Source organism: Petaurus breviceps, unplaced genomic scaffold (genome assembly GCF_028583685.1).
Source record: "Petaurus breviceps papuanus isolate PSGF00001 unplaced genomic scaffold, PetGlider_PUasm1.0 185, whole genome shotgun sequence".
In the NCBI taxonomy this organism is placed as follows: domain Eukaryota; kingdom Metazoa; phylum Chordata; class Mammalia; order Diprotodontia; family Petauridae; genus Petaurus; species Petaurus breviceps.
The window spans coordinates 35,216,502-35,235,123 of NW_027185797.1; the positions used below are offsets into that span (position 1 = coordinate 35,216,502).

The 18,622-nt window shown below is 40.4% G+C and overlaps 1 protein-coding gene, 1 long non-coding RNA gene and 1 pseudogene across 4 annotated transcripts in view; 1 reads left to right on the top strand and 2 right to left on the bottom strand.

Moving 5' to 3' along the window:
* LOC138161816 (uncharacterized) overlaps nt 1-7,721 on the top strand; it is a 171,501-nt gene extending 163,780 nt beyond the window's left edge. The window contains exon 6 of the long non-coding RNA XR_011168475.1: nt 7,329-7,721. This is a non-coding gene — a long non-coding RNA (uncharacterized lncRNA). The remainder of the gene's footprint in view (nt 1-7,328) is intronic.
* LOC138161815 (histone deacetylase 4-like) overlaps nt 1-18,622 on the bottom strand; it is a 135,658-nt gene that overhangs the window by 72,531 nt on the left and 44,505 nt on the right. For all 3 annotated transcript variants that reach the window (XM_069088762.1, XM_069088761.1, XM_069088760.1), the window contains exon 2: nt 1,075-1,208. In XM_069088762.1, the coding sequence (XP_068944863.1) occupies nt 1,075-1,182 (108 nt within the window). In that variant the 5' untranslated portion in view covers nt 1,183-1,208. The remainder of the gene's footprint in view (nt 1-1,074; nt 1,209-18,622) is intronic.
* LOC138161511 (cytoplasmic dynein 1 intermediate chain 2-like) lies at nt 13,935-16,300 on the bottom strand (annotated as a pseudogene).

Consider the following 18,622-nt stretch of genomic DNA (forward strand, 5'->3'; position numbering starts at 1 on the left):
TTCTTTCTTTCTTTCTTTCTTTCTTTCTTTCTTTCTTTCTTTCTTTCCTGCCTTCCTTCCTTCCTTCCTTACATTCAACATGTATCTATTATGTGCAAAGTACTAGAGTAAGAGCTGAGTATATAAAGACAAAATACAGAAGGGCATCTGCTCATTCTTTCTACCTCACCACTGAATCGGAACTGCTCTATCCAAAGGTACTAATCATCTCTGAATAGTTCAGTCCTTTTCCCAAGCCTCATCCTCTTTGACCTTTAGACAGTAATTGTGTCTATTGCCCACCTCTTCCTGGCTACTCATTCCCCTTTGGGTTTTCAAGACTGCCTTCTGTCTTACTTCTCCTCCTATCTGGCTGAAAACTCTGTCCCATTTTCATTTGCTGAATCTTCATCCACGTCTATCCCGGTGTTTTCCATTCAAGGAATGAAATGGATTCTCTTCTCTTTTCTCTCTTTCTCATTTGATGTCTCTTCGGCTCCCATATATTCAATTACTACCTATCTGCAGAGAATTCCCAGACCTATTTATTCAGCCTTAATCTCCCTTCTGAGCTGCCCACACCCATAAAAATCTTAGGTTTGTACAAAAACCCCAAACAAACAATTGTAACCTTTAAAACAATCTTGGTGTGAACCAAGAACAGATACAGCTGGAAATGTTAAGAACTGTGTCAGGTGTAATTTGCAGATCAAGGCTTTAACACTAAGAATTATGGATGCCTAGATAAAGCTTCCTTCTTTCTGATGGTCCTCTAGACATATCTCTTCTGCTCTCTCAGTAACTGGATGGAAAGGATCTCAATGTGGATTCTGTAAGTGGATTAGCTTCCTATGGTTTAAAAAAAAGAATGTAAAAACTTAGACTATTTAAACTGAGCTATGATGGAAGGCTTGCTTACTACTCTCCTATAGATTTGTTGTGCCTGTGAGTACATATGGTACCAAAAAAAAGTTACCATTTTTTTCCAGTAGAAAATGCATTACTGAGATGAGTGGATTCCCTTTGAATCCATTGTTCATCCTTCCCCACTCCCTCCTCCAACCCTCTGCCCCCGAGACACTGAATTTTTTTTACCTCATTTTCTAGTAGGGCATTCACACAGGCTTCTGATGCATCACAGATGGCAGTGAGATCATGTCCTCCCTCCAGAGCCATCACCACATGTCCATCAGCCACCTGCATCAGTTGCCTTGTCAAATTACCGAAACCTATTAAGAAGAAATATAATATTTGAAAATATGAAATAAAAAGACATCAAACTTCCATGAAAATCAATAATTTTCTATCTACACAATTATCTAGAGCCAGCAGAATTATTAGGTTCAGAGCCTTAGTGGGCATATAGTCCAGCCCCTTATTTTTATAGACAAGAAAACCAGAAAGGATTTAGCCACTTAGGTAAGGTGATAGAGTTTGTAAGTGGAAGGCCCAAGCTTTTATTCCAGGGCCTCTGAGTCCAAAACCAGGAATCTTCCCATTGCAGAAAAACATCTATGATTATTTCACCTCTGTGAAACATTTCCTTCCCTGGGCAGATCATAAGCCCCTCATACTTATCTGTGAGCAGAGCAAGTAAACTATTTGAAGGCAAGGCTCATTTCCTTTTGTGTAACTAGTCTAGCACCTACCACTGGGTCTGATGAGAACCTGATTAATAAATGTGACTAGGGGCGACTAGGTGGCTCAGTGAGTAGAGCACTGGCCCTGTAGTCAGGAGGACCTGAGTTTGGATCCGGCCTCAGACACATAACACACACACACACACACACACACACACACACACACAAATACTAGCCATGTAACCTTGGGCAAGTTACTTAACCCCAATTGCCCTTCCAAAAAATCAAATAAATAAATAAATGTGAATAATTGATTGCTCGATGGTCTCACAAATTGATGTGGCCCCAAAAACCTTATCACTTCCTGAATAGGGAGGATGATTCATTCTCAGTTTGGCCAGTCATCAAATGAGACTAAATATAAATGCAAAAGATCTAGGTTTAAATAGTGGCCATGCCACGTACTTATTATATGACCTTGGGATAGTCACTAACCCCACTGGGAATGGATTTGCTAACCTGTGAAATGATGGGGTTAGATTGGATGACCACAAAGGATCCTTCCAGTTCTCAGCCAATGATTCCCTCACCATCCATCACTGCTCCCAGATTTGGAGCCTTTCCAGTGGGTGGGGTCTTTTAGATCTTTGCCAGACCGTGTACTCTATTAATACCAGCTTCAGACTCATAATCAAGAAGCAGACTATAGGAGAGAGAGCTAGCTATATGATGAAACAGTGTCCTTCATTTCAGCATTGCACCGAACAAATCTGACTGGGGTATAAAGGGAACATAGACTCAGATAACTCCATAAGTAGCACAGAATGTTAGAAAGTTCCAGGATATAGGCTCTGATGTTGGACATAGATCAATGAAGACCTTATATATTTTGAGTTATTTTCCCCACTGGTGTAAAGAAATATCACTTTGAAAAAGCTAATTGATGTTAACTTCTCAATGAATAATGAGAGATATTCATTTGTATTCAATATTGTTGGAGCACACAAGCTAGGGTGTGAGAAATTCGATTGTATGAGCCATGATCCCTCAGCTACACTCCTACAGCCCCAAGAGAAGAGTTAGTCAGCCTTGCTTTGGGGATTCAACATGGGGATTGAGCCAGTGAGTCTCAGAGAACATGCTTCAGTAAGAATACAATAATATGGTACTGGACAATGAGGGCCTTTTCCTGTGCCCAAGGAAGGGACAGTAATACCTAATCATGCTGTTGCTGTCGTTCACCCCTTTCCATCTGTGATAGTAATGGCAATTAAAGATTCCCCTGTATTGGCTTGGTTTTCAAATTGATTGTGTTAAAGCCCAGAGTTTGTTAATCCCACCTGTGGGATGGGCTTGTTGATGTGAAAAGAAAGTCCTGAACTGGGAGGAGCTGGTGATGTAGATTTGGAGAGACAAGAGAGAGGCGGAAGATCTTTTTTGGTAGCAGCTCTCTCTCGTGGAGAGAGAGAGACTAAGAGAATTGCTGGTGGCTGATTTGAATTGCCCTGGACTTTTGAGACCTGCCCCCTGAGCTGCCAAGGACTGAGGAGACATGGCTGTTTTGCTGGTACTTTGTCTGTCTGTTTTGATGTTATTTTGCCAGATTTGTCCACTGGTGAAAGACTGTCCTTTTGTTGAAGAAGTCTTGGAACCTGGCTGTTCGCTAAGAAGGCCTGCGACTGTCCTGCAGACAGAGTGAATACTGTCCACTGGTGAGGGACAGTGCTGTTGTTGCAGGGGTCTGGGAGCCTTTCTGTTGGTTCAGAAGCCCTGAAGAAGGATTTTCTTGTTGTATGTTTACAGAAATCCTGGGAGAGGGCTTTGCTAATGTGTTCAGGGGTTCTAGGACTGTTCTACAGACAGAGGATAAATTCATGAAGGGACTGGCAATGTATCTTGTGGCTTTGCTAAGCCTTGTCTCCCCAGGAACTAAGATTGCTGAGAACTTGCCTCGTGTCAAGATGAAGAAAAGACCTCCATTTGGGTATTAAGTGCTGTGTTTAAACTTGATATAACTCTGGGGTAGATTCAATTGTGATCCAGGGGTGGGGAACTTTTGACCTTATTGTGCTCTGTGATTGACAAATGAAGGTACTTTACCTATGTTTGGAAACTAATCTCCATTTGAGAAGAGGGGGTTTTGTGGTGGACTTAATTAAGGTATAGCCTAGGGGTGGAGAAGTATTTAGAACAGAGACTTTGTAATTGATTGAATGATTGGAAGATCCTGGGGTGGGGTAGTACTTGGAGATTATTTAATCACACTTAGTAAATGCTGTATTTGGAATGATGTCATGTTTTGATCTTCTCTGTTCTTGGTTTGTCACTAAATAAAATAGAGAGCACCTATGCTGGTATTTTGAACCTGGGAAGTTGCCTTCTTTTGGTATTACATTACACCATCATGTCTGACTCTCTGTGACTCCATTTGTTTTTTTTTTTTTTTTTAGCAATAGTCCACACCAAAAATTCAGAGACTCCAGGAAGTTGTCCCATAATGGACCTCAAATATCATTAAGTTCAACCCTTCCATTTCACAGATAAGTATATGGAGTCCCAAAGAAGCAAAGTCCTGCTCCAATGATGGAAGAGCAGTAAATAGCAGGGGCAGCCAAGTGGCGCCGGCCCCTAGGCGTCGGGAGACCGGGGATCGGTTCCGGCCTCAGATATTCGGCACCCACACAAAATAACTGGTCGTATAACCTTGAGCAAGTTACTTAACCCCAATTGCTTTAAAAAAAAAAGAGTAGTAAATGGCAGAGGTGAGATGTGAACTCAGGACTGTGACTCCAAAACTGGTGACAATTTCATTCTCTCATGTCCCTTATATATTCCCTTCCAACCTGGAGATAGGACGACTCAATTACTAAACCAGAAGGAGTCAGTAGGCTACTGTTCCCATGCCAAATATAGCCCTCAGCCTGTGTTTGTGTCAAGTTAAGAATGATTTTAGCATTTGCAAATAAAGTTTTCTTGAATTTAAAAACATTAAAAAAAAAACATTCTTAATTCCTGGGCAGCACAAAAAATAGGTGGAGAGTCTGATTCAGTGTAGCTTGCCTCCCCTCACACTAACCAAAATAAGGTTCATCTAGAAGGGAGGTCTGAATATGACACTTTCCCATCCCACCCCCACCCCCACCCCCCACTTGTGTGGGTCATCAGCCCCTCATTGATGATCTTCAGGAAGAGGATGCATGATTAATGCTGGGAAATATTGAAGAATAGATTCTGTGCTGGGGGTGGCTAGGTGGCACAGTGAATAGAGCACTGGCCCTGGAGTCAGTAGGACCTGAGTTCAAATCCGGCCTTAGACACTTAACACAAAACTAGCCATGTGACCTTGGGCAAGTCAACCCCAGCCCTCCCTTACCCCCTCCAAAAAGCAAAAAAAATTAAAAAGAGATTCTGTGTTTGAGATTAATTAGATGAGGCTAACTCTCTGGTGCTTCCTGTTCCTGAAATTTAGGATTGCTTGTTAATCCAAGTATTTAAAACTTGAAGGAATTTTACAATTCATCTAAGTGCAGATGAAGGCATTGAGGCAAAGAGAAGGGCCTTACTCAAGCTGCCACATTTGGTAAGTGAGGGCAGAGCCAGGACTAAGTGCAATAAGTCAGCACAGATTTCTAGATCGTGAAATGAGCCATGTTTTCAAAGGCATTTTCCTGTGACTTAAGCCAGCCAGGGCTTTACTGACATATTTAAGGAAGAAATATTAATACATCAAACCATTCCTTGTGCTGAAACTTCCTACCAATAGAGGTTTTGATCAACTAAGCCACTATTAAGGGGCTCAAATTACATATGGGCTGAATAAGGAAGAAAATCCCTAATCTCTGATTTAAGGTCACCTTTTCCCCTTGAAATAAAAAAACAACAAATCTATAAAAGACTAAATTTAGTTGGGATAATAAAAAATTGGAGGCCAGAATGGAATGAGGATCACCTTTGATCTTCAGCCAATTTCCACTTTCTTATACCTACAGGGCTTCTTTCCATCCACATGTTTCACATGTGATTTCAGGGTAAGAGACTGAGGCAGCAGGATGTGGAGCTCTGCCCTGGACAAAATGTCCTGGTACAAAGAGACACCACATCCTCTTGCCATAGGAATTCAAGGGAACGTTTAAGTACCCTTTATCTGTCTCACAGAGCACGGGTCTATGCTTAATCCATGGCCACTGCTAATATTATTGAAATGTTTTGCAAGATTGAGTGAGGAAAAGCTCACCACAGCACCATTTTGGGGGGGAACAGGGGTGCTAAGAGATCATGCTAAAAGTATATTGTTCTGTTTTATTGTTTGCTCATGGTTGAACATCATGAAGAAGTCATCATAATATTCTGGGACTTTCTTTTCTGTGTCCCCCCTTGCCTCCCAGAAAAAAAAAATCAGCTGAATCCAGAAAACATGTATTAAGCATTGTCTCCATGATAAGCACTGAGCTAGGCAATTGGGTTACAAAGACAAAAACACATGCATTGTGGGGGTTGGAGTCCCATCAATCACACTCTTTTTTACCAGCTCACAAGAATGTTGTATATCAGGAATCAATAGCAGGCCAGTGACCAAAGAGGTCAATATGCAACGGAGAGTAATTTTAAATAAGACCAGAAAGGTAAGCCAGATCTATATTAAGGAAAATGCTAAATGCTAGAATCAGGTGTCTGAATTTTATTCACGAGGTAAAAAAAGACCATGGAAGATTTTTGAATGACTTTGGGGATGGGAAACATAGTCAGATATGTACTGCAGGGAATTATAAGTGGAAACATTCTCAGAACCAAATGAAATCAATGTATACTAAGACTCTGAATTCTCAAATTTTCAGTCAGGCAGTCTGGGGTGAGGCAAAGTTGGACAACCTCAGGACTTCTTAGGTTTTGTTTATGTTCTGGACCCCTTTGGCAATCTGGTGAAGACCACAGATCCCTTCTCAGAATCATGTTTTCAAATGCATAAAGTAAGATAAATTGGCCTATAAAGAAAACGAATTATGGTGAAATGAATTATCAGACTTTTTTTTTTAAACCAAGTTCATGGACCCAAGGCCAAGGAGCCCTGGATTGGTTGTTGTTCTTCATTCTCAAAGCGGACCAAAGTGACATCACTCTGCTCGAGTCCAGTTTCAATGAGTCTGACTGTGACTGATCAGACCAGCACCAGCTTGGAATAATCTATCACAGGCCAGGCACAAATAGTCTGTGCAAACATTTGGGGCGGATACTCTAAATTTGTATATCCTGCATTTCCTTTGAGCTCCTTCAATTCTGCTTTGCTCATAGAGCACAGAACCTTCTCTGGGTGGGCAGGCCATGCTGGGCAGTCCTGTGCCAGTGTCTCCCATGTCACACAATCCATTCCAAAGTTCTTGAGAGAGACCCTGAGAGTGTCCCTGCATCGCTTCTTCTGGTCACCATATGAACTCTTGTCCTGTGTGATTTCTTCATAAAGCAGTGTTTGGGGCAAGTTTATAGTTGGCATATGAACAGCATGACCAGCCCATCAGAGTTGCGCTCTCTGAAGCAGAGTCTGAACACTTCAGTTCGAGAAAGGACCTCAGTGTCTGGTGCCTTCTCCTGCCAGGTGATCTTCAGAATCTTCCTAAGACAATCCAAATGGAGGTGCTTCAGTTTCCTGGCTTGGGCAGTCATAGAATGTCCAGGTTTCACAGGCATCCAGGACTGAGATCAGCACAATGGATGTGCAGACCTTCAGTCTGATATTCAGTCTAATACCTCTTCTCTCCATGCTTTCCTTCACAGCTTCCCAAACACTGAGCTAACTGTGTCAATGCGTGTGTCACCTCATTATCAATGTGTCCATCCCCGGAAAGTGCACTGCCCAGGGAAGCGAACTTACCCACAGCCTTCATACCTTCTCCGTTTGCTGTAACCAATGGTTCCATGTATGGATGGTTGGTGCTGGCTGATGGAGCACCTGAGTTTTCTTGGTGTTAATTATGAGGCCAAACTTAGCACAAGCAGCAGAGAATTGATCCGTACTTCGTGGCATCTCAGCTTCAGAGGCTGCACTGAGAGCACAATCGTCCACAAACAGAAAACCATGCAACAACACTCCTTCCAGGAGTCTCTTCCACCTCTAATCCAGTGATTCAAACAATTAACCAATCAGCAAGTATCTATGAGACATCTCCCATGTACCAGGAACTGTGCTATGTGCTTACAGAAAGGGAGACATCCCTAAGGAGACTGATTCACAACAACTTCATGACAACATTATTGTAAAACAAGGACAAATTTCTGATGCTTGCTTACATTTCTGACATCACCTAACATCTATCCAGACAATACTGTTTCTACTGGTTCACTAGGAAAGGGTCATTCTATCTCCTATAGATCTGAGTTCATCCAAAAGATTGCCAAGCTGGAATTTACATTTATGGGTTAGGTGCCAGGGCTCTCATTAAGAAGTAATAGATGATGCCCAGGCTGGGCTGGTGGGGACTGGAAGGAAAGTGAGGACCCCTGTGCTCACTAACACTAACATCACCAAGATTTGTAACAGACTATTGGACCTTTCTGACTCTGTTGTGACTTTATAGTCCTTTGGGAAGACTTCTTATTAGTGAAGAATTATGAGAATGGAAAGAAAGAGATTCCAAGATTCTCAGGAAAGTCAGAGGGGCTCCCTCTCATGACAAAACATAAATATAAGAAGGAGAACAGGTATAATGCAAAGTCCAGTGGATTTGGAGTAAGAAAACATAGGTTCAAATCCTGATGATTACACTGAATACTATCTTTGATTTAGTCAGTTTCCCTTTAGAGGGTCTCACTTTTCTCCTCAATCAATGGGGAGACCTACATCTCTAAGGTCCTTCCCAGTTCTATGGTAGATGAGCCCATTAGCAGAACTTAGCAACTAATTATTCATACTGGAAACAAGTCCATATTTTCAACCCTAAATCCTCCGGCACCTCAATTACATCAGTATATTAAAAAAAAAATCGGTGATTTCGTTGGTGTAGAACCTGTTTCTATCAGGATCTAGGGTCAGTACTCACCCATAACCTAATGAACAGGTGCAAGAGAGTGCCTAAAGTCCAAAGAAGACATATTATTGGTGATTCATTGCAAAGCTAGTGAAGACAGGATTGGGAACTGAACCCAAGTGCAGAACTCAACCCATGACTCTCCTCTGCAAAACTATGGGGAGCAATTTTTACACCTGGGCCAAAAAGCACAGACCAAACAGACCAGACAGAGGCAGTTAGATTGCACCATAGTTCACAGAGCATTGACATGGAGTCAAAAAGACTTGAGTTCAAATTCACTTTCAGATACTTGCTAGCTGTGTGACACTGAGCAAGTCACTTCATCTCTTTTTTGCCTCAGTTTCCTCCACTGCAAAAGGGGGATAATAATGGCTCCTAACTACCAGGGTGGTTGTGAAGATCAAATGAGATACCATTTGATGGCCCAGAGCAGATGCCACATAAGTGCATTTCCCTTCCTTTTGCATGAATATTTCCAGGGGTAGGAGTTTCCTTAGTGACAGTTTTCCATTTTAACAGATTTTTCTTACCAGCTAGGCTCTTAATAGAGTGGGTTTTGTGCTTCTGCAGAATGGTGAGGATTGAGTAACCTCTCATTTTCAGCACCCTGGGGCAAAGTCCAATTCGCTTTGTCCTAGTTATGAATTTGCCATACCAGCTTCCAACAGCCTTAAATTATTAGAAGCATATCCAGTGCTGGCTTTTCTGTAAATATTGCTGAACTAAGCAATCAATTGCATTTTGTCCTCTTTTCACTGTGAAAGTTTTTGCTGGACTCAGTGAAATGTACAGTGTGTCAGCATTTTTGATGGTGTCAGAACATGAATTGATCAAGACCAAGCTTTAAATAGAGCTCCACTGTAAGAATATGCAGGGATTTAACCAAAGGAAATAGATTTGGTAGCCAAACCAATGACCACAAGAGAGTTCACCAAACAAAATGTCTCCTCTCCAAAAGAGAAGGTCGCTATCAGAAAATTGAATAACCATTCACAAAGTGTTTGTGTGTGTGTGTGTGTGGGGGGCTTATAAGGGAGCAGGAGAGGAGGAGTGGTCCCATCACTCTATTTCTCTGGATCCTGTGAAAATGTTCATTTTTTATCAAGTTTGACCCTGAAGAAGAAATATGATTATACACCATCTTTTCCTCTTTACAGGGAGCAAAGCATTTGCTGTCAGACTTGACTGATGTGATAATTGGTTTTGCTGTTGCTTTTTCTTTTTTTTAATTAATTGTTATTAAGGTTAGCTCTCCAGGGTGGAGAGGGAAAGGGATCTATTGAGAAATGAAGATGTAAAACTAAGACAGCAATATAAATTATTTAAAATAATAAAAATATATTTAATTACTCTTAAAAAGAAGTATTTTATAAAACAGATTATTATTTCAGAGCTACAACATTTCAACATCAATCTTTTGAATTTGATAATATGCATTCAATGCTGGGGAAACAAAGATGAAAAATAACATTGTTCCTATCCTCAAGGAGCTCACCATTCATGAGGAGAAGACCTATGGTAGACACATGTCACATAAAATAGACCATGACGGGAACAAAATAGAGATTCAGACAAAATGTTATAGGACTATTTGGGGAGGGAGAGACTACCCTTAACCACTGATGGGCTGGGGTATGGAAGGCTTCTTGGAAGAGGTGAGCTTGAGTGGAGTCTTGGTAAAGGAAGCTGTTTTCAGTCAGCAGAGATGAGGAAGGAGCATATTCCAGGCATGGGAGAGGATCTCCATCCCTCTCCAAAGGCATCTGTCAAGTCAGATCAGAGACCTGTCTGTGATTTTGACTTATCTATCAAGAACAAGCTAAAAAGATTTGTTGAAATAGGATTGAAGCCAGGCAGGTTGGTTTGACCTTGAATATTAGACTGAGGACTGCATATCATACAGAGGGAAGGGGCCTCAATTTGGAGGCAGAAGAGCTGGATGTGAATTCTGTCACTGCCTGGGTTACCTTGGACAAGCCTTTCAACATCTGCAGTCTTTAGTTTCCTCATCTGTAAAAGGAGAGGGTTGAACCGGATGATCACAAAGGTCCCATTTGTCTCAAAATCTATAATCTTAGCATCTCACTAACCAATGGATGCCAAACTCTAGGCCATAGAAAAGAAGAAGATGGGAGTTGGGAAGAAGGAGATTTTTGCAAAGGATTCAAGAATCCATGAATTACAAGAGGGAAAAAAAATCTCCTACACACTTTCTTACTGAAGAAACTTACACATGTAAACATTATTATGTTTCAGAAGTTTGCAAGTGTTGTGAATAACAACACAAATTCTTTTAAAAGTCTTACTTATTTCACAGAAGTTTTATGTTATTATTGATGTTCTTAATCAACAGATAGAAGTACAACTATAATCATTGTCTCTTTTATGTTAAAACCTCTTGTTCAAACAGGCCCAGAATCCCTACTCTGCCTCATAGGAAGTCTCAGAAGGTTTTTGAGGAGGTGGGTGACACAGGCAGATTTATTCCTTAGGAAGAAGTACCTCTTAAGTTTTTGTTTTTCCTCCAGACTCATCATGCCCAGTTTACTGCAACTGATCTTGACACATCATGTCTTTACATGCCATGAATTCAAAATCTTTTATCATCCTGATTGGTGTTCTCTGGACGCTGACCAGCTGATGAATTTCCTACATAAACAATGATGCCCAGAACTGACCACAAAACTCCAGATGAAGCTGAACGAGGGTAGAATAGTGGGCTCATCACTGCCCTTTTCTGGGAAGCCATGCCTTTTTCAGAGACGCCCAAGGCTGAATGAACATCAGTGGCCGCCACATCACCCTGTTGACTCATATTGCGCTTGTGATCCCCCCCAAACAAACAAAAATGGATCTTTTTGAGAACAATTGCTAGGTATTCATGACTCTCCCCCATACCATATTGGAGTTGTTCCCGCACCCAAATGCAAGACTCCACATTGACTCTGACTAGATTTTGATTCTGTCCAATGCTATGGACTGTCAATATGCTTTAAGATCCTTACTCTATCATCTCTTGGGTTAATTTTCCTTTCCAAACTTGGACCCTCTGCTAATTTGATGAACTGATAAGTTTAAGTGACACAACACCAAATGCAGATCTCTGGGTGCCCTTCTGGATGCCACCTGCCACACTTACAATGAACCATTAATGCCTCCTCTTGGAGCTTTCTCCTTTAAGTCAGATGAAAAGCCTCTACATTCCCTGGGGGATAATAGAGAAGGATGTGGTTATGTCTCTTGTAACTATCATTTCCATTGATTAAACTATATTTATTTTGTTGTTGGACAGTGCCAAGCACTTGGTAGTGAGAATCTTCCCTTTCCCCAGGTCTTCAATAGGTAGGAGCCCCCTGTAGCCCCTACAGAAGCAATTGAAACACCAAGTGTCCCTGGAGAATGGTTGTGGGGAACGGGCAGGAAATAAGGCAAGACCAGACACAAACTGTTTTCCCCTCAAGGAACTTACATCCTTTTAGGTAAACAACTTGTAGGCATAGAAATGTCTTATGGCCCAGGATACTCAATCTCCTCCCACAAGGGGTTTCTATTTTAGACTCACTTAGGCTGAGCTCAGTTCTGGGGGAACCTGACTCCAATGAAGGGAAGAGTCAGAATGTTGGGATACTCTTTGGTTTACTTTGTCCTCAACTACAATTCTTCCAGGAAATCTCCAACAAAGCTCAGTTTTGGCTAGTATCTAAAAGATCAATACAATGCTTTCTAGAAAAATAACTCATCATAAAGGAATTTAAAAAAAAAAGAAAAAAAAGGAAATATCAGGTAAAGGACAACTATTCCTTCCCCCCACCCAATGCAAAAAAGAAATGTCATAAATCCCTTGTAACAAAGAAAAAAGAAAAATAAATTTTTTTAAATGCACTAAAATTTAAGCAACAAATCAAATCAATTTCAACAATTAAGTGCATTGTTCCACATTCATAGTCTTCCCACCTCAGTAAATAAGAAAGGAAACACATTCTCACATCTCCTTTTAAAAATGCTAGTTTAATTATAATAAGAGGGATCAAAATACATTTTTCTCATTCTTTCTATTTACATGGCTTCCGTCATTTTTGATATTGCTTTCCTCGTTCTATATTTCATTCTGTACCGTTTCATCCAAATTTCCATGTATTCAAATTGTGAAATTAAAATTAAACCAAACTTCTATCAAGAAATGACTGGCAAAGAGTAGATGTAAAATTGAGTGTAATGATGACCACTTCAGTGTTCTCATTAGATATTCCCCCATAAGTCTTACTGCATTTCCTCAGTCCTGAGACATGCCCATGGCATAGAGGTTAAATTTAGATGATGCTCAGGTTCAACAGAGAAGCCTGTCTGGCTGCTCATTGTCCTACAGAATAGTTCAGTATAACAGTTCCTCATATTTCTGTTGCAAATGGCAGGAAAGTTTTTCCACAGAAATCACCTTTTAAGACTTGCAATGTAGGAATTCCTATAGTTGGCACTCATGATTTGTTTTTAATGATGTGGGGATCATTTGACTTATATAACCTCCATTGTTACAACAGGGAAGCTTTCATCTGTGTCCAAGAAGAGTTTATTCCATGGAGATGAAAGGTCTTTATAGATGCTATGTTTAGTAATGGCTTAAGTGTTTGTGGTATTGACTGAATTGAATTAAATGTACTTTGTTGGGGTTTTAAAATGTGAACGTATTAATATCTTTCTGAAAATTTCAGTAGACTTGAGCTCTTCACTTCTTTGTTGTCCTGAGACTTGTTCTTAACTCATTTCCTTTTTTGACATAGACTGATTCTTTGTAGCCTTTCCTTTCACTACTTTAAAGAAGCACAGTATGAAAAAGGACAGGAAAGATGAAACTTCAGTGGGTATATGAATTTTAATGGCTAACAATAAACAATGTTCTTACATCTTAGTGGTCAGAGATGAACTTATCTTATGTTGACCTGGAGAAGTGATTATTGAAAAGTATGTGGAATTTGTGCAATCTAAACCTCTCAGAAATAATTGTATACTGTTACAGGTTGAAAAATGTTCAAGATACTAATATAGCAAATATATGCCTGTGTAAGTATCCAGAAAAAAATTGCATATTGCAAAATTCATTTGTATTAAAAATTACACAAATCCAATAACAATATGAATATAAAAAGTGACACTACAAGAATTTTTTGCATCCAAGAGTTATCTAAGTTCTTAGTTTAATCCACAAGACCACCCTTCATTTTCCTTTGGACAGAAGCATGCTACAAGTTTCAATTTCTACTTAGAACCAGTCCCCAATCCACTACTAGCATAAAACCCATTTAAGCAGGTATGTGGGTGGCAGCTTCCTCCTCTTTGCCAGCTTAGTTTGCATTAATTTCTGCCAGGGTTCGCCCAAATTGAGCCCACCCATCATTGCAGAACAGTGATTTGTTCTCCCATGTCATATATAACTCTCTGTCCTTCAGAATCTACAACAATCTTTCCCCCAGAATGTGTCCATCTCACATGATCAAGAGCAGAATTACCCTCCACAGAAATGCTGGCAGTCAGCACCTCTGTCATTTTTGAGATTCCATAGATTCAGTTTCCCCATGCCATCTACACAGGCAAACGGCAGGGTGGGTGGACTACCTTATCAAATCATAAACATAATCCGAATGGTCTTCAAATGAATGTAAACGTTTGTCATTGTTGGTTGTTCAAAGTTTCACTGTCCAGTCAAATGAGGAAGTGACAAAAAGATGTGAGATGTCTACAGCTCCAACTGACGCATGGCCATGGATACCAGTTATCGGTCCTTGGTGTCCTTCAGACATCGCAATGATTCCAGCTTTGTTGCCATGGTGACATGCTGTGTAGACAGAGCCTTCTTCACTTCCAACAATAAAGTTGTTGACACCTCTAAGAGGGAAGGACATAGAAGTGACAGCTATAGCTTTAGACTGCTTATGGACCAACTCCATGCTATCCTGTGGATGGGAAAGCATGTCCAAACTCCATGAGCAAATTTTTTCCATCAGTGGAGATGCTAATCAAATTGTGAGCATTTTGAGTTCCAACTGCATTCACACAATACACAGGGCAGGGGGTATATATAGCCGCTGAAAGTGGGGTTCTCTGGACCAGGGTTCTCTTATTGCTTCAATTATCCCACAATACAATTTGGCCTGAATACGTACCACAAACAACCAGACTTGGATGAAGTTTTGCCAATGTAGCTGACGTCACAGCTGACTGGCAGTGAAGCACATGCTCTGGGGTAGCTTTTTGTATTTCATATTCCTTACAAGGGCCACCCCCATGAGGCTCATGAAGAGCATCTTCACTGCTGTTATAGGAGGCCACAGGCAATTCTGGGTACTGAGGTGACCAACTCAGACAGCTAACAACACAATGCTTTCACCAACATTCATTGCAAAACTGCCTGTTTAAGGACAGTTTAGCACCTGCTTGAGTTTCTCCTTCTTTATCTTCCAAATCTCTCCCAGTGTGGTCAAAGATGTTAATATACTCAGAAAGAGTTCTTTCTACAATTCTTGTGGAATGATCCAAGAAACTGAGAAACTCCTAAGAGTGCAAGATCTGTTGTTTTCCCTCTTCAGAGAGCTCAAGAAGGGGGGGGGAGCTTCTTCATCATCTTTCTTTAAAAACTACTCTTCTTCAGGTTCAATGAGTGGTTTGGGGGTTACAGCATCATGATCTTCTTTTTCATCTTCTTTTGATTGTACCATAACTGGTGTCTGAGTCTCCTTTGTGTATCTGACAATTTCTCGGGGAGGAAAGTCAACTTGCATAATTTTAGCCATTCCAAATTTAATTGGTCCTCATCTAGATCCCACGGCGCCATGTCCAGAGTCTTGGCTTCCAGCCTCACTTGGAGTACTCACAGATTTGGAGGATGGCGACATAAGAGGAGGGAACAGAAGATATTCTGTTGTCAGTCTCATACTCTGTAGCAATGCTTCCGCTTCTCACCTTCTGCCCTTGAAAAAAGGTCACATTCTTCCTGTACTGGAGCAACCACTTCTTTCTTCTGATCAGTTTCCTTCCTTCCTTCCTTCCTTCCTTCCTTCCTTCCTTCCTTCCTTCCTTCCTTTCTTTCTTTCTTTCTTTCTTTCTTTTTCTTTCTTTCTTTCTTTCTTTCTTTCTTTCTTTCTTTCTTTCTTTCTTTCTTTCTTTCTTTCTTTCTTTCTTTCTTTCTTTCTTTCTTCTTCCTTTCTCTTCTTCTCCTCTCTGATTTGAGCTAGCTGCTGTCTCTTTTACTCCAATTCAGCCTTCAATTCACTTTTGTCTAACATGGTTGTGGCCTTAACTGAAAGAGGAATCTATTGAAACTCTAGCAGGTGAAGTCAGCTTTCAGGATGGAAAAGAAAGGAGACATATATTCTGTGTAGAATGGCAAAACCCCTACTTGTGAGTCATTTGGGGGCACCCAGAGACTGACGCAGGGGTGGGATGGGGAAAACCTGCTTGACTGACCACGACTTGCCCGGAGCTGAGTCTTCTGCCTCTGCCACTCCCCCTGACACTGATGGCACTTAATTCATTTTCAATGGAATTAGAAATTAATTTTAGAACAAATATGAAAGTTGATTTCAAATTTCTTTGAGATAATAACCCAGAGTACAAGGAGGTGAGTGTTCCTGGGTATCAATTGAATCACGACTCCAAAGCTCTATTCTGATGGCTGGGCTCTGAAATGATGATGATGATGGTGGTGGTGGTGGTGGTGGTGGTGGTGGTGGTGGTGGTGGTGGTGATGATGATAATGTTGATGATGATGTTAAGTGAATATCTATTTAGCATGTTAAAACTTGCAAAGAATTTTGCACACATTATTTCATGTGATCTTCACAAGAACCCTGTGAGGTACAAAGGATTTATCACCATATTATAGATGAGGAAACTGAAGCACAGACAGGTTGTGACTTGTCTTGAATTGCAGTTAGTAAGTGTCAGAAGTGGGATTTGAACTCAGGTCTTCCCAATTACAGTTTCAGTCCTTTATACACTTCCACAAACCTCTTCTGACAAAGTAGTAGTCAAGTTGAACAATCTTTAACTACTATATGTCTGAGGGCCAGACTACCCAAAATTTGAAATGTTCACCACTGGATCACCAGAAAGTCGATAAATGCTTTGGTCATGGCAGCTCAAAAAGACTATCCATTAAGGTGCAGAAGAGTTAGGTTCTGTGTTATTGAAGGGAGAACTCTGATCAATCAGACCATGAATTCTTGAGGCATTGTTTATTAATTAATAAAATAATTATGAATTTTTAAAAGTATTTTTATTTTTAGTTTATACCTTTGATTTTATTGTGAGAGAACTGCCAGAGTGAGAATTTCTTATATTGGTATAACTTGTCTATAACTTTATATGATGATATAGTAGGAGTCAGAAGGAACCTCAGAGGCTGTCTAACACAATACTCATTTTACAGATGAGGAAACTGAGGCCAATGAAGTTAAGTGACTTGACCAAGTTTGGAGGCAGAATTCAAACCCAGATCCTCTGGCTCCAGAGTCCATGTTCTTTCTACTCTACTTCACTATCTTAGAGTACTGCCTAGAAAACCAAGAGGTTGTGATACTTACTGTTGAAAAGTTAGTATGCATATGTCAAAGGTCAGAATTGGATCCAGGTCTTTTGGGACTCCAAGGCTAAACCTCTCTTCCATATGTAATGCTGAATCTTAATGAATTATATGACTGTATTAATTATGAATATATAACTACATTCATGATAATAAAAAGAGGCAGCATATTGTAGGATAGTGTAGTATGATAAATGCTTCAATTTAAACAAGTTTGGCTGAATGCTTGTGGCTAAAGCTTTGAAAATGATTCTTCTAAAGTCTAATAACAAAGAACTTAAGACTGATTCAACCAAACAAGCAAACAACCTTGGGGTGTGTCAGGATTCCTTGTATCTGTTCAGTTTGAGAGCCTCTGGGAGGAAGGTGATCTCTAAGATAAAGGAAGAGAAATTCTCCATGGGACCCAGGGCAAATCCCTTCCCTTTTCAAATGTTCTGGGAAATTCTCTAAAATGTGACATTTTCAGAAAAGAATCTGACTTGCATTGGTACAAAGGGTTTGTCCATCTGGGAGTTCCTCATGCCAAGGAAACCAGGGGACTGGTCCTGTCCCTAATGACTGTCCTTTTCACAATGGTCTTTTGTTCAAGTATTCCCATAAGTATGGCAAGTGGAGGAGAAAAGGGCTTCAAGTTGGATAAACTTTAAAAAGTCTTTCTTGGGGATATTCCATGATCCTCTGAGATTCTTAGTACCTGCAAATGAATGAAGTCTGGAACTTTCAGAGGTACTATCCAAAACAAAGTTAGACAATGCTAATGATCCTCTTCAGCTTTGGATAAAAGTTTGGCAGTACCAAGACTTCAGAATTGCAGCTCCAAGTTTAGTACATAGCCCTGAAAGCCTGCCTGTCGGTCAATGGGGGCTCCATGGGCTCACCTGAAGTTTAACCAATCAAGGCACATAGTATGGAAATCTATGTATGATACATGCAAACATCCCAGTTCTATTTGGGACTTGGATTTCTGCTCTGTAAAATAGGCTTGATGCTTATTCACACAGCATGGCAGAGTGGCAGATAGAGGGTTTTTTTTTTTGGCTATATTTTTATTCAGGAAAATCTGGGTTCAAAAACTGCCCCAAGTACACAACAACCATGTTACTTACCAAGTGACAAGTCATATAACTTCTCCATTCCTCAACTTTTCCATCTGTAAAATCATGGCCTTGGATGCCATATCCTCCCAAAGCCCTCCCTACTCCAAATCTATGATTCCATAACCTGATGTCACAGAGTTCGGAGGAACATCTAATAGAAATACACAACATGAGCCCTACAAAACCAAGTCTGGAATTGATATATCACATGGAAAGCCATCATCATATTTCTTCAAATAATATTTCCATTTCTAAAGAAATGGCTCTGGGAAGGATTATTGGCCATCAAATTTCTCAACAATGTGTTGTTGAGTTAAATGTAAAAATAAATAAATAAATAAATCAAGAGACATGTGAATTAAATTT